This window comes from Orycteropus afer, unplaced genomic scaffold (assembly GCF_000298275.1).
Source record: "Orycteropus afer afer isolate SDZICR_OR568_19922 unplaced genomic scaffold, OryAfe1.0 scaffold00063, whole genome shotgun sequence".
NCBI lineage: Eukaryota > Metazoa > Chordata > Mammalia > Tubulidentata > Orycteropodidae > Orycteropus > Orycteropus afer.
This window is the reverse complement of record NW_006921650.1, coordinates 8,578,942-8,595,849: the sequence shown is the minus strand read 5'-3', so window position 1 is coordinate 8,595,849 and position 16,908 is coordinate 8,578,942. Positions and strand designations below refer to the sequence as shown.

At 37.6% G+C, this 16,908-nt stretch overlaps 1 protein-coding gene across 1 annotated transcript in view; it reads left to right on the top strand.

The window, feature by feature from the left end:
• The window catches only part of CDK14 (cyclin dependent kinase 14), an 835,387-nt gene that overhangs the window by 328,689 nt on the left and 489,790 nt on the right, over positions 1–16,908 (top strand). The window contains exon 5 of the mRNA XM_007939825.1: positions 11,974–12,053. Within this exon, the coding sequence (XP_007938016.1) occupies positions 11,974–12,053 (80 nt within the window). The remainder of the gene's footprint in view (positions 1–11,973; positions 12,054–16,908) is intronic.

Below are 16,908 nucleotides of genomic sequence, written 5' to 3'. Positions count from 1 at the left end.
GAAGCAATGGGATTCATTGCAGTAGCCCCAGACTGATAGAAGCATGGGACTTCGTAAAAGAAAGAAGGAAGGGGCCTAGGAAGTGAAATTTTGGATTATGAGATGGTTACTTTGGTTGATGTTAACCTCTTAAAGGAGATAATTGATCCAGAGGCTAGGTCTTTTGGTTACACCCAGCCAAAGGCCCAAGGCCATATGCATAGAATGGGAAGATTGTCAAAGTTAAAGGATGAAACTGCAATGTCTTGAAAAGGATTATGTTTTGGAATATGTATTTATCTGAATGTACTATGAATACTGCATATTCTCTTACCTAATTGTACATTAGAAATGATTATGGGGCATGGATAAGAGAGACTGTGTAAGTCTGCCTTCAGCTGATACTTGATTGGATGTGTTAAAAGGGGAAATAGGATTTGCCCAGGAGAAACACAGGTTTTTGTTTCAAACGCTGTGTGTAGATTATAAGGGTTTAGGTAGAAAACCTTAGCCCCACTCAGAACCTGAGTGATGACATTTGCATTTGAAAACACCCAACCAGAACTACTGAGAGAACAGAAGAATCTGCATTTGAAGACATGACCTACAGGAAGAAAAAAAGACTTGCTTGGCTTTTTTTGAATTTCAAGCAAGCAGATAGGCTTTGGGTTCATGGAGGCAGGGAGAGACAAGAGACACACATGGCTGGGAGAGAGACTGAGAGAGACTGAGCATTGTTCCTGAACTTGAATTGTAGCCTGGTGCTTCCCTAATGAACCCCATAGTTTCTCCATGAGAGAAACCTTTTCCAGGACTAAAAGTTAAAGGAAGCCAGCAAGAAGCAGGCTTGTTTGCTACTTGCTAGTGACCACCTGGGTCCACTTGACTGGAAATGGGGGAAGAGCAGCAATGAAGAAACGGGCTAAGTTTGGTACTCTTTGACCTAGGCCACAGGCTGGGGATGAGAGAAAGGGCTGGCTGTTCTGAAATGCAAGGAGTTGTGAGCCTGTGGGTATTGAAGTAGTCCCTGAGGACTGAGGATGTGAGAGAAGGTGCTGGCTGGTCTGAAGTGAAGGGAAGAGTGTGACTCCCAAACTTGGCATCTGGTCCCCATGACCTAGCTGGGATAGCTAGGGCTGAGCTGACCAGAACGTGACCAAACGAGGAGGAAGATGTTTGACACTGTTAAGGTGTTAAGTTGTTGCAGTTTGATGGCTTGTGTTGGGCTGGACTTGTTTGTGAATGCAGAAGCCCAAAGTTTCCAAGGAGAACAGAAGATTCTTCAGTAGAAAGGAACATGCTTGTCTCCTCACAGTACTGGTTTGATAGGGATGGATAAATTAGAAATTGGCTATCTAAAATGGGGGAAGATAATGGCATGAAGTGGCTGGCTTCCATGTTTCATGGGTGTGGTTATTCTTAACCTTGATGGTGAAGGGGATGTTAATTTTTGAAGTGTAAAAAGGATAATGGCTAGAAAAGCCAGGCGGTGGCCTGCAGTGTAGTCAATTACTTAGTATGGCTTTTCTAGCCATAAGTCTTTGCAAACTCTGTGGTGGAATTTACTGTGAGTAACTGAGTAGCTCTTTTGGGAGCAATAATTTTCTGGGAAGTTCTCTCTCAGGTATATAGAATTCTGATGTTGAGATTGGTGAGTTTGGCAACTCTGCCAGGCTCAAAAGGAGCCCTCCTAGAGGCAGAAGGAATCTTTCACTGCCAGCTAGGAGACTTGAGAGCTGAGAGAGAAATGCAAGAGACACATGTTACTGAGAGAGACACCGAGAGACACGCACTTCTGGTAGAGAGACACCAAGAAACATGCACTGCTGGGAGAGAGACTGAGAGAGACTGTTGGTTAAGATGGTGGGTTGAGAGAGACTAAGCATTGTTCCTGAACTTGCCCTATAGTCTGTGAGTTCTGTGTGGCCACTGCAGCAAATTATCGAACCCAGCAGAGTGATGGGTGCTGCGGGAGGAAAGATTGGTGTCCGGGTAGATGAAAGGGCTAGAGGGGGGCAGCATGTCTGGCCTCACAGGGATAGGCCATGGGCTACTACGGTGATTCTGTCTTCCTCTCATGGGGTTATATAGAGCAGGTCAGAAGATGCAGCCTTCCTGCCCCTTTAGCAGCTACTGATGGTGATTCTGTCTTCCTCTTGTTGGGTTAGAGAAGGTCAGAAAATGTGGTCTCCTTACCCCCTTGGCAGGTCCATATATTGCAATTAATTGCAGCTAGTTGGGTCTTTTTTTTTAAAGGAGCCCTGCTGGCACAATGGTTAAGCCCTCAGCTGCTAACTGAAACGTCAGTTGTTTAAACCTACCAGATGCTCTTCAGGAGAAAAGACTTGGCTATCTGCTCCTGTAAATATTTTAGTCTAGAGACAATTCTACTATGTCCTGTAGCGTCACTATGAGTTGCAATCTCTTTTTCTTTGAAATTTGTTTGTGGAAGAAACAGTCATTTATCCTACGGAGTTTCCTCTGATTGTATCCCAATCAGCCACTCACTCACTGCTGTCAAGTCAGTTCTGACTCATAGCCACCCTTCCTTGGGTTTCCGAGGCGGTGGCTAAAGCGCTTGACTGCTAACCAGAAGGCTGGCGGTTCAAACCCACCAGCCACTCCTTGGAAGGAAGGTTGGGCAATCCTACTTCCGTAGTGATACTGCCTCGGAAACCCAAGGAGGGGTCGCTATGAGTCGGGGCCGACTTGACGGCACATAACAACAACAACAACAATCTCTATGGAAGTAGATTGCCCAGTCTTCCTTCTGAGGAGTGGCTGGTGGATTTGAACCACATATCCCAATGGTGTTATTAATATGTCCCTTTACCTCCTTAAAATAAATAGTTAGATTTAGGCTTGGTTAGATTTAGATGGGATTTATTCCTTTTTTTTTCTTCAGGAGGCACATAATATCTAGTAGTCTCTTTTTGTGATTTTAGCAACCATTGATAATCCATTAAGTGATTATGGTTAGGGAAATGGTTTTCAAATTTTATCATTTCTTTTTCATTGCAGTGTATCTGTAATGAAATGTTTCCTAATTAAAGACTTGGTTACATTGAAGTACAGTTTTATAGAAAAGGGAAGGTAAATACTTGATCTATTCTCTTTATGTAGTAGTTTTAAAAATAATGAGATGGGATAGAGTTCTCCAAATATGACCATTGAATTTTTTTAGTATCATTATAAACTTATGTTTTAAACCTGATTGATAAATTTTTATTTGCAGCTATTACTTTTACTGATGGTCAAATTGTTCCATTGTTGACAAGTGGGAGACTCCTGATTCTCTTTGACATTTCTCAGTTGTCTTTGTAGTTAATTGTTTTATGTCTCCTCAACTAGATTGCACAGAATCAGGCAGATCATAGTGTCTCAATCGATATTTACTGAGTGATGGGTGGGATATTGACATTAAAACATAATTAAATGAAGGACTTTCTTGTGGAAGCAGATTTAGTTTCATCTTTGTGGATGCAGAACTGGAATCAGAAAGTAAAAATTACAGGAAGCAGATTTTGACTCGACATAAAAAAGAATGAATTTCGAGTATCTTAGATGAGTTTGAGTTCCATGGACATCTTTTGAGGCACTACTTTGTTCCAGGAAGTGAGGGTACAAAGATAACTTGTAGACAGTCAGGTTAGTGAGGATCTTTTTTATCTACTCAGAAGCATGAATAATCACTGACATTATGTCTACTTACAAGGTATTGTTGTTTGCCTTGATGACTTATAGTGACCTATAGCAAGAGTAGAACTGCCTTATAGTTTACAAACCTGTAGCCTTTATGGAAATGGACTGTCATGTCTTTTTCTTGGGGATCAGCTGGTGAATTTGAACTATTGACCTTTTGGTTAGCAGCTAGAGTTAACCCCTGCATAACTAGGACTCCTTTTTACAAGTTAATAGAACTGTAAAATCCTGTTAACGGATTTTATTGTTGCCAAGGTGAAATGTTGGCTGGTTTAAAATTGTTGTAGTGTATATAATTCAGTTTTATCCTGTGATCATTATATGTACCTCTTACATATATTTCAAAGTATTATATGTTTGTTCATGTGATAACACTTTGGTAATGATGAATTATGCTTTTTTTTTTTTTAAATTTTATTTTTTTTATTGTGATTTGGGTGAAGATTTACAGAGCAAATTCACTTTCCATACAGCAGTTCACATATACTTTGTCTCATGTCTTGACCACAGTTTACAATGTAACAGCTCCCCTCTACTTCCTCTCCATAGTTACCTCTTCCCAGTGACCATCCCTCCATACTCTCCTGCGCCCTGAGCTGTCTCCCTGTGCATAAGCAGCCCTTCCTTCTCCCATGATTGTTCTCTCCAGGGCATGTGTCTACTTGAGGTAAATGTTTAACTCACATGCCTGTACATTGTTTGGCTGGAAACCACAGGTGTGGGTTCAATTCCAGACCTGAAGGGCAGCTAGGGGCCATAGTCTCAGTGGTTCCATCAGGCTCTATTGGACCAGCAAACCTGGTCCCCAGCTTCTTTTTTCTTTTTTCCTCCAAATGATTTTGAGTTTTGTTCCACATTGTTCTCCCTCTCTATCCAGGATCTCCTACATCCCTTCCAAGTGGATGACAGTGGTAGCCGGGCACCATCTAGTTCTTCTGGTCTCATAGTTGTATAGGTTGCAGATTGGATGGTGTACCAGTTGCTAGGACTGATTGTTTCCATTAATTTTGGTTTTCTTCTTTCTTCTTTGCTCTTGACGAGGAGAGACCCATCGTTGCATCTAGATGGCAGCTTGCTAGCTTTTAAGATCCCAGTCGCTACTCGCCAAAGTAGGAGGTGGAACAATGTTTTGTATAGTATATTATGCCAATTGAGCTTGATGTCCCTTGCGACTATGGTCCCAAGCCTGCAGGTTCAACTACTCGGTCCCTCTGGGTAGCTGGCTATGACCAAACAGTGACCCCAACCTTGCCCCGTGTCAGCTCTACTATACACCTGGGAATTCTGATCATTCACATAAACTTATAGGACCATTGTCTGCCAACCCTATATATGATCTTGGATACACTCCCCATTACATAGACATACCTAATCGTTTAGCTTGTCCACCTATCTATTCATACATATACCCATGTTTGCCTTCACTTACAACTCAGTACTATATATGCCAAAGGGTTCATATTTGTTGTCTGTACTTCCCATGTACCTTTCTAGGTCTTTCTCATCCTCAATGCTGCCATATTGGTCACTCACATTTGGTACATTGCCCTTCTCTTCACCCAAATCAATATTTACCTCTATCTAACAGCGTTCCCTCCCCTCCCCTCCCACCCCTGGTAACCCACAAAGAAAATTTCCTTCGATAGATAAACCTTCCTTAACTTTTACAATAATGGACTAATACTATATTTGTCCTTTTGTGATTGACTTATTTCACTCAGCATAATGTCCTCATGTTATCATTTCCTTTGTTGCTGTTGTTTTAGTATATGCTGAATATTTGTGCTTGTCCTTTTTTATTGTGATGTGAAGGTTTATCATTTTTCTTTGAGGTTACCCTATGATTTATAATTTTATCCCTGAGTTTAGACCAGTCCATTCTGTCTTTCAACTTTCTTAACTTCCTCACCATTTAGAAATTCTGTGACTACACAATCTTTTCCCTCTTTTTGTTTGTAGTTGTCCTCACTTGCCAATTGATGTCTCTGGTTCCCTGTTTACAATCTTGTAAGCTCATTTTACTTTGGATATGTCCATAGCTGTAGTTTCTGGTTTGTGTCATCTTGTGTATTAATGGTCAGTTGTTATTTGCTATTTTTGGTTCTCTGTTCAAAGGACTCCCTTTAGCATGTCTTATAAGGTTGGTCTGGTTTTAGCAAATTCCCTTAGTTTCTGCTTATCTGGAAATCTCCTAATTTCTCCATCATATTTGAGGGGAATTATGCTTTCATAGCAATCATTTGATTTTATAGATAATAAATGTTGATTGAATGTACTTTTTGGTGTATGTGGTGTAGGGATTAAGGCATTTGGCTGCTAACCAAAAGGTTGGTGGTTTGAACCCACCAGCTGCTCATGGAAGAAAGAAGGGGCAGCCTGCTTCCATAAAAATTTACAGCCTTGGAAACACAGTGGGGTTGCTATGAGTCAGAATCAATTGGATGGCAGTGAGTTTTTTTTTTTTATTATTTGAGTTTGCTTTATGTAATTGCATTGCATTAAATCTTCAGACTTTTTCCACTGTCAGTCACCCCAAATAGTCTGTATGCTATTCTTTTATTAATCGTCAGGTTTTCTTTAAAAAACAGAAATGAGCCATCAATGTTCCTTAATTTCTCTCTTTATATTGTTTTTGTAAAAATTAAGACAAGGTGTAATTACTAACAAATTACTTTGAAATTGTAATTTATTTTTCTAGAAAGAAGTATACTAGAATATTCTACTATAGTAGGAGGTTGTATTACTAATATATGTTATTAATAATATTATAGTAGAATAGTATAGTAGAGTACTATTCTGGAGTAGCACATGTTAAATAATATCAGGATGACTTCTCACACCTGAGTAATATAAAAGTTGAATTCAGATAAAAATAGCAAGGCCATCAGGATTTAGTTAAGCCTTCAAGTTTTGAAATACGTGTGTAATACTGTATACAGGCATACCTTGAAGATATTGAGGGTTCAGTTCTAGATCATTGCAATAAAGCAAATACCGCAATAAAGTGAGTCACAACTTTTGGGTTTCCCAGTATATATAAAAGTTATATTTATACTATACTTTAGTCTACTAAGTGTACATTAGCATTTTGAAAAAAGTTTGAAATATTGTAAGAATTACCAAAATGTGACACAGAGGCACGAAGTGATTACATGCCATTGGAAAAATGGCTCCGATAAACTTGCTTGACACAGGATTGCCACAAACCTTCGGTTGTAAAAAATGCATTATTTGTGAAGCATAACAAAGCAAAGCACAATAAAATGAGGTATCCTTGTTATTAGCATTTTAACTAGCGTCTTAAGAGGAATTTTATAAGAGAAGTATTGTTACTATAACATTTCTGATATTTTTAATAAATAACCCAATACGTAAATTAAGGACAAAATATTTTCCTTGCTGTACACCAGCTTGCTGTTGTCACTCCTTTTATCTGCGTTTCCTTTTATTGCTTCTGTACCAATACAGCAAGGAAACTGAAGCATTGTATCTGCCTGCGTTTGGTATTATTTTCCTTACTAGTTTCTCTTGAGACAAAATCATAATGGAAGACAGAGGCAGAATATATTAAATTTCCCTGAGTGTATTAAATTTCTTTTAGATATATTACTTTAATTTCCTTTATATCCTCTAGACATAATTTCTTCTAGGTGTTAGCACATGGACATTGTTTGCAAAGATGACCTAGATAATATTTTTAATTGTGTTTTACTGTACTAAGCGATCCTATTAATTTGAGATAACTAATGGAATAGAGAACCTTTAGGCTTTCCTTTGAGAATTGTTTGCTGTGAGGAAATTCTCTTTTGAGTATGGTCTTTTGAAACTGGAGATTTTACCTTGAGCTACCTGGAGAGTTCTCCTTTACAGGTTTTAAAATGTTGAATGAAAACATGAAGTAATGGATGAACAAATGAGTAGGCCGTGCTCCTTGCTCAAAGCTTCTAGGTCTTGCTTCACTCTCACATGAGTGTATTTTATTTACAGACTTAGGGCACTCAGCATTGCGGATGGAGTTTCTGCAATGCAGAAATTTGGATTTGTAGCTGGAACCCATTTGAAAGCCTGAAATCACTTCAGTGGGGCTTTGTTCAACTGCCTAGCCTTTATGTCTCCGTGTGTGGGTGGGTCCACTGAGAGAAATTCCCCTGGCTCTTCCTTGTGCTTCCCTTGACAGCTTGACCAGCAGACTAAAACACCGAGTCACTCATTCTTGGGCAGCAATCCTAGTTGGAGAGATGAAGCAAGCCTCATGGTCAGGCCTAGGTCATTCTTTTGAGGCTGAGAGCAGCAAAATAGAATAGCAAAGAATCGCTGAATTAAAAATGGTTCACTATACAACTTAGAGCAACCAGGGAGCAGATTTGGCAGTATCTCTGGTAAAAGATTCTGTGGTGACAGTAACACAATTTAAAGCATTTCCTTATGACATGATTTACCTGAATTAATGTCTACATTGGCAATCAAGCCTTGATTGCCTCCTATTCATTAGCCTTTGATTTAATTAATAAGACTTGTTAAAGAGGAATCTTCAATGTTTTCCTGTAAACAGCTCTAATTTATTGATTCAATATGAATTCTGTAATTATTTAAGGTACTTAATGTTTGAATTATACATTTTGAACTTTTGATAAAATAGCTTAAATCCACAAAGTAAAGAAAGATACAATCTTCATTTTGTTTTTCATTCAATAATAGCTATCCTCTTTTAAACCTCTAAAAATTGAGGTTCTGTTAATCAATTACTAACTTTGTCATTTCAGTTCATGCTAATGATTGACAAATGCTATAATGTTATTTTTTCCAAAGGTACCTTTTCCATAGATGAACCAGTGATTTAACATTTTTACAAGATTTTTAAAACTAGGGAAGTCAGTAGGTGGAAAGTGGCTAGACAGGAAGAGAAAAACTAATTAAGGAAAGAGAAAGTCACAGTGACTCTTAGGTTAAAAGAGCAATTTGATAATCAATATGATTCTTAATGGGAAACCAATGAAGCAATTGAAGAAGAGGGAGATGCTGATTGGTGGACTATGCACAGATTAGTAAGGACGGTGAGTGTGTTAAAACATGTCTTTTGGGTGCAAAAAGGTTAATTAACAAAGCATTCTATAAATTATACAACCTGAAAGAAAGGGAAATTGCTATATCTGTATACTTCAAAAATAAAAAGACTATACCTTTAATTTGAAAAAATGAAAATAAAGAACTATTTAAACCAAACATAAAGAAAATGTTAAAAGATTTATAATTTTGGAATTTCTGAAAATTTTGCAAACAGTAGTTTACATATCTCATTCATGATTTAACTTTATGGCCGTAAGTGGGGAAATGTCCATATCTCATTGACAGAATGTCCCTATCTTGTTCAATGCCCATATTTTATTAAATAAGTATCAATATTCAATGAAATATTTTGAGAGCCTTCTCTGTGCTAGGCTGGCTCTAGCTGTTGGTTATATATCGGTGAACAAAATAGAAAAACATGTCCCTTCCCTCCTAGAGCTTATATTCTAGAATGAATTTTAAGTCAATTTTTATTTTTATATGAATGTATTATATAAAATCTCAATATTATGACTATAATATACTAATATTTGGAGATTGAATTCATGGAGAATTATGCCTCAGAATCATAATTCTTTGAAAGTGGATCACGTTCTTATAAGCAGCTCTCATATCAAATGTTTGTTAAAAATGTTTTTTTTTTCAGCATAAAAGTAATACAAATTAGATAATCTATGAGATAATGTCTAGGAATTTCATCTTTAGTTTATTTAAATGTTGGTTTAATTATAGATTGATCTCCTCTCAGTGGACAATTACAGTTTTGTGGTCTCAGAGCATGTTTTAAGTATATAATCTTCAGAAACATGAGGTCCCTGTGTTCTATAATTCAGTTCAGGGAACGTAGAGTTAATGATCACAAGGGAGATGGAAAAGCTCTGTGGGAAGAGGCTTATATATGTGTTTTTATGGGTGAGGGGAAAATATCTGTAAATGAGGGGAAAATTCCAAGCAGTTCCTGGAATCAGTTACTGCCTCCTCAGGGAGCCAGTGATGAGCTCAACTGGGCTAAGAAAAATCCGTGCAGATGTCAGCAGTGACTGCGTCCCAGCCTCCAGCCCCGCCAAAGTCCTCCCTTAGTCCTAAAGGACGAGTGAAGAGCACAAGGAACAGTCTGCAGATGAACTCCATGTGCATATTAATTTGTTACTCGCACCTGGGTACCCACAGCACAATCAGGATTAGAAAAATCAAGGTAATGAACTCAGAAAAGGAGAGTTGCAAAGCAAAAAAAAGCACTAGGCATGTCCTCCCAGCTGCAAAGAAGAAAGAAATTAATAAAGCAACACCTACTCTTGAGCTCTGGTAGCGTAGTGACTAAGGCACTTGACTGCTAACCAGAAGGCTGGTGGTTCAAACCCACCAGCCATTCCTCAGAAGGAATGTTGGGCAATTTACTTCTGTAGTGATACGGCTTCGGTAACCCAAGGAGGGTTTGCTATGAATCAAGTTCGACTCTGGCAAATAACAACAGCAACTCTTGAGGAGGCGGGCACATTGTTGAGCTGTATAATCAGATGCCCTTCTCCTGTTGCTGTAACCAATAATGTATTTCAATGATCAGTTCAATGAAGAAAGCCCCTAGGACAGCTGGGCTGTGATAAATTGGTTGGCCTTTAAAGTTTTCTGGCCCTGGCAGTTTTTTTTAGGCAAAAATAATCCAACTAGATGTAATTTTTAAAAAGAGACACTCAGATAATTTATTTCAGACTCAGGCACTGGATTCTCTGGGCCACATGAGTTCGTTCACCTTTGCTGGTCTCCTAACATCTAAAAACAGTTAAATTGCAACAAGAAACCATTTTTGACCAGTCAGATTGGCAGAATCAAATCTTGGTAACACGTAGTATATGTGAGGGTTGGGGTGAATGGGCACTCTCATCATACGTTGCTATTGAAAGTGTAAATGGTAGAACCTTTATGTAAGGCGATTTGCCAGTGTTCATCAGAATTAGAAATACACATTCCGTTTGACCTTGCTTCCGTTTTGGGAATTTATATTACAGATATATTCTCACTTGGATGAAATGACATGCATCATTGTTTATAGAAACAAAAAATTGGGAAGAAGTTAAATTTCAGTCAGCAGATGAAAGGGATTAAATTAAGTATTCTGTGCTCATACAGAGGTGCCTGGCCTCTGAAAAGCAAAAGCAGTTTTATATGGATTTATAAGATGCCAAAATATATTCTTAAGTGGAAAAAATAATATACACTGTACTGTACATAATATACTAATCCTTTTGTTTTAAATATATATTTTTTTCTAGAAGTATATATGAATAATAGTGGTAACCTCAAAAGGAGGGAGCTGCATGGTTGGAAGAGTATGGCAAGGAGGTTTACTTTTCATCAAATATTTTGTATATTTACATTTTTAATGTATGCTTGTTTTACCTATTTTAATTAAACTAATCAACTGACCAAATAAAGTATGTTGTTAGGCCTAGCAAAGATAGAAAATAGAGCACTTAAGGAGAAGACCAGCATAGTCATGTCTTTGTTGACAGAATTGACTTTGGCACATTCATACTTTTAATTAGGGCTGATACACATTTAGAGCATGTTTGGAAGAGCAATTTGCTTTGAATAGATCTTCTGTAATCTTATAATGGTAAAGTATTCTTAAGTTTTATTTTGATGATATAAAACTCAACCAGACAAAATCTAATTTCAAGAGAAAAATCTAATTTTTTTTTTTTTAAGAAAAAAAAAAGAGGACAAAAGGGAAATGGGTGTTATTAAGATGAAGAGAGGGAAGACTGTCAAGTGTTTGTCCTTGGAGATTGATTGAGTGCCCTCAGCTAAAGAAGATAGGAAGACAAAGACATTTTGAGAACTGTTGGGGAAACGAGGGAAGAGTTATTCTGATTGCTTGATTTTTTAATCGATCTGAGAATAGTTGGAAAAGCATGCTGATTTTTTTTTTAAAGCTCTCATTTCATTCTGGAAGGAACATGGAGTGAATCATAGAAAACTTCAGTTAAATCTTGGACTATGGAAGTGTGAATACTTAAAATACGAATAGTTAAAAGTGTGAATATTTATGATGATGCCACAGAATTCCCAGCCTTACTGAAATTTATCTTGTTGTGGTGGCGTAATTGAGTCTCTGACATTTTCACTGTAAAAGTACGTAAAATAGAAGTTGTAACGAAGATAGTTAAAACCATAATAGGACTCTATTTTCATGAATTCAGTGATGTTTTCTTTCATTTCTCTCAGAGTCAATGGGAAATTGGTAGCCCTGAAGGTGATCAGGCTACAGGAAGAAGAAGGTACACCTTTCACAGCTATCAGGGAAGGTAGGCATTTATTCATATTATCTTTGTCTTTGTGGTTGTATGATGTCCATTGCTATTTAAATATTATATACTTATGGATATACTGAGTTTAAAAATCACAAGATTTTATCTCTCATTGCAATGTGTACACTGAAATTTAAAAAACAATACCTCTTGTAATCATATGATATCATGTTAAATAAAAGAAGATCACTGCTCTGTTTACTCAGATATGGGGAAAAGTGCTGTGTATTGATGATGACAATATCAATAGGTAATCTAGGAATTTGTATGTGTGATTTTCTTTGCATAACTCCTAAGAAACATACTAATCTAACATTATTCTGTATTTTTGACTTTTAAGGAAAGTCCTTAAAGATAGGGTATTATACTATTTTATTAGTCATTAGCATTTCTTCTTTCTTATTTATCTGTTCCTATCCTTTATATCCACCATCTTCTGTCAGTTTGTCGTAAGATGGTGGCTTACATGTTGCTGTGAAGCTGGAAGCCATCACCCATGCTGGAGAGGGTTCAGTGGAGTTTCGAGACTAAGAAAAAGGATGGGGCCATCCACTTCTGAAAAATTGGCCACTAAAATCCTTATGAATAGCAGTAAAAATTATGTGATATATTAATGGAGAACTTTATGAATAGTAGTGAAACATTGCCCTGATATAGAGCTGGAAGACAAGCCCTCTTTGTTGGAAAAACCAAACTCACTGTCGTTGAGTCTGAACTGACTCACAGCGACCTCTCCTTTGGTTTCCAAGGCAGTATCCCTATGGAAGTAGATTGCCCAACCTTCCTTCCGAGGAATGGCTGGTGTGTTTGAACCACCAGCCTTCTGGTTAGCGGTCACATGCCTTAGACACTATGCCACATTCAGAACACACTGGGGCAGAGCTGCCTTGTAGAAGTAGAGGTAACCATAATGACATGGATTGAACAAAGCTTTCAGGGCCTTCATTTCCTGATGGGGCACAACTCAAAATGGGAAGAATCAGCTGCAAACATACATTAATAATGGGAATGTGGAATGTGTGAAGTATGAATCTAGGAAAATTGGAAGTTGTCAAAAATGAAATGGAACACCTAAACATCAATAGCCTAGGTGTTAGTGAGCTGAAATGGTCTGGTATTGACTGTTTTTAATCAGACATTATATAGTCTACTGTACTAGAAATGATAAACTGAAGAGGAATGGAATCATATTCATCATCAAAAAGAACATTTCAAGATCTGTCCTGAAATATAATGCTGCCAGCAATAGGATAATATTGATATACCTACAAAGAAAACCAGATAATACGACTATTTAAATTTATGCACAACCACTACAGCGAAAAATGAAGAAATTGAAGATTTTTACCAGCTTCTGCAGTCTGAAATTGACCAAACATGCAATCAAGATGTATTGATTATTACTGGTGATTGAAATGCAAAAGTTGGAAACAAAGAAGAATCATCTGTAGTTGAAAAATATGGCCCTGATGATAGAAATTACGCTGGAGACAGCATGATAGAATACCTTTTTCAACATAAACAGCAACTATACAAGTGGACCTTGCCAGATGGAATTGCAAGGAATGAAATCATGACCTTTCTCGGTGGAGAGAGGTCATGGAGAAAGTCAATGTCATTAGTCAAAAAAGGTCAGGAACTGACAATGGAACAGATCATCAATTGCTCATATTCAAGTTCAAGTTGAAGCTAAAGAAAATTCTAACTAGTCCACAAGAGCCAAAATACAATCTTAATTATATTCCTCCTGAATTTAGAGACTATTTGAGGAATAGATTTGATGCATTGAATAGCAATGAACAGATGTGTTGTGGGATAACATCAAGAAAGGAAGAAAAGATGTGAGAAGAGATTCTGAAACTTGTATGTAGAGTAGGTAAAGTGAATGGAAAAAATTATGAAATAAAAGAGCTGAACAGGAGATTTCAAAGGGCAGATTGAAAAGACAAAGTATTATAATGAAATATGCAATGTTCTGGAGTTAGAAAACGAAAAGGGAAGAACACACTCAGCATTTCTCAAGCCCAAAGAACTGAAGAAAAAAATTCAAGACTTGAATTGCAGTACTGAAGGATTCTAAGGACAAAATATTGAATGATGCAGGAAGAATCAAAAGAAGATGGAAGGAATACACAGAGTCACTTTACCAAAAAGGATTGGCATTCAACCATTTCAGAAGGTAGCATATGATTAGACACCAGTGGTTTTGAAGGAAGAAGTCCAAGCTGAGCTGAAGGAATTGGCAATAAACAAACCTCCAGGAATTGATGGAATACCCGTTGAGATATTTCAACAAATGGATGCAGTGCTGGAGGTGCTCACTTGTTTATGTGAGGAAATTTGGACGGCAGTTCCCTGGCCAACTGAATGGAAGAGAAAAATATTTGTGCCCATTTCAAAGAAAGCTGATCCAACAAAATGTGGAAATTATCCCATAATATCATTAATACCACACACAAGTAAAATTTTACTGAAGATAATTCAAAAATGGTTGCAGCAGTATATTGACAGGGAACTTCCAGAAATTCAAGCTGGATTCAGAAGAGGATGTTGAACAAGGGATATCATTGTTGATGTCAGATGATTTTGGCTGAAAGCAGAGTATGCCGGAAAGATGTTTACATATGTTTTATTGACTGTGAAAAGGCATTTGACTGTGTGGGTCATAACAAATTATGGATAACATTGCAAAGAACAGGAATTCCAGAACACTTAATTGTGCTCATGAGGAACCTGTGCATAGACCAGGAGACAGTCATTCAAACAGAATAAGGGGATGCTTCATGATTTAAAATCATTAAAGGTGTGCATCAGAGTTGTATCCTTTTCCCATACTTATTCAATCTATATAGTGAGCAAATAATCTGAGAAGCTGGGCAATATGAAGCAGAATGCAACATCAGGATTGGAGGAAGACTCATTAACAACCTGTGATATGCATATCACACAACCTTGCTTGCAGAAAGGGAAGAGAACTTGAAGCACTTACTAATAAAGATCAAAGACTGTAGTCTTCAGTATGGATTACACCTCACCATAAAGAAAACATAAATGTTCACAATTGAACCAGTAAGAAACATTGTGGTAAATGGAGAAAAGATTGAAGATGTGAAGGACTTCATTTTACTTGGATCCTCAGTCAACACCCATGGGAGCAGCAGTCAGGAAGTCAGACATCGTATTACACTGGGCAGACCTGCTGCAAAAGACCTCTTGAAAGGGTTGAAGAGGAAAGATGTCACTTTGAAGACTAATGTGTGCCTGACCCAAGCCATGGTATTTTCATTCTCCTCATATGCATGTGAAAGCTTACTAATGACTATGGAAGACTGAAGAAGAGTTTATGCCTTTGTATTGTGGTGTTGGCAAAGAAAACAGAAAGTGCCATGGGTTGTCAGGAGAACAAACTAATCTGTCTTAGAAAAGGTGCATCTGGAATGTTCCTTAGAGTGGAGAATGGCCAGACTTCATCTCACCTACTTTGGTCACATTGTCAGAAGGGACCATTCTCTGGAGAAGGATATTATGCTTGGTGGACGGTCAGCAAAAAGGAGGACGACCCTCAATGAATATTGACACAGTGGCTCCGACTATGGGCTCACGTACAGCCAGGATTGTGAGGATGGCACAGGACTGAGTAACATTTGGTTCTTTTGTATGTAAGGTCACTATGAGTTTGATTTGATTCCACAGCACTTAATAACAAAACAACAACAGTGGCATCCTTTATATCAAAAGGAGCCCTGGTGGTGCAGTGGTTAAAGCCCTCATATGCTAACCAAAAGTTTAGCAGTTTAAGCTCACCATCTGCTCTGTGGGAGAAATATGTAGCAATCTGCTTCTGTAAAGATGTACAGCTTTAATAACCCTATGGGGCAATTCTCCTCTGCCCTGTAGGGTCGCTGTGAATTGGAATTGACTCGATGGCACTGGGTTTAGTTAGGCTTTTGGATCCTTTATATTCTTTTCTGTTGTTTTTCTTAATTAATTGATTTATAGACACTTTATAATTTAGGGCCATTTATATCACAATGTATTTTTCCAGTTCTAAAAATTTATAATGTAGGTGTTTGTTATATATGTTTGTAATTTTTGAGGAATAAAATTGCTCTATCGAAGGTTGGGCAATCCTACTTCCGTAGTGATACTGCCTCGGAAACCCAAGGAGGGGTTGCTATGAGTCGGGTTTGACTCGACGGCACGTAACAACAACAACAACAATCTTCTGCTCTATAATTTCCTTCATAGAAAAGTGTCTGTACTCCAAGAGAAGAAAATATTTTCTTTTGTTAGCGGTACCTTACTAACAAGCATTTAGGAAATTTTAAGATTAGTAACTTTTCCTCTACAACATTTTTAAAAGTAAAAATTACTTTGACATAAGCGTTCAATTTACTTTTGCATTACTTATCACAAGATAAACATCAGTGGTTTACTGCAATAGTATTATCAACGTTTTATTGAACCTCACTGTTTTTATTTCTCACAACCATCACAAAATAGTAAATGATTTACATTTGCTGTTTTGGAGAAGTCTCCTTTCTGTTTCCACTTTCTCATCTCTCGTTCTCCTTTTCATTTCACTTCAGTTTAGTTTCTGTTTTTTCGGTTTAAAATCCCAAACCAAACTCACTGCTGTCGAGTCGGATCTGACTCATAGTGACCCCTCCTTGGGTTTCCAAGGCAGTATCACTACGGAAGTGGATCAGACTATTCTCATCTAGTTCTCTAGTGATTTCCTCATTGCCACATCAAGCAGACACCTGTTTTTCTTTATTTGGCGCTTAACCTTTTAGCAGATTGTACATGATTGAAACATTCTCTTCTGTGACACCAGCTTTTCCAAGTAGAA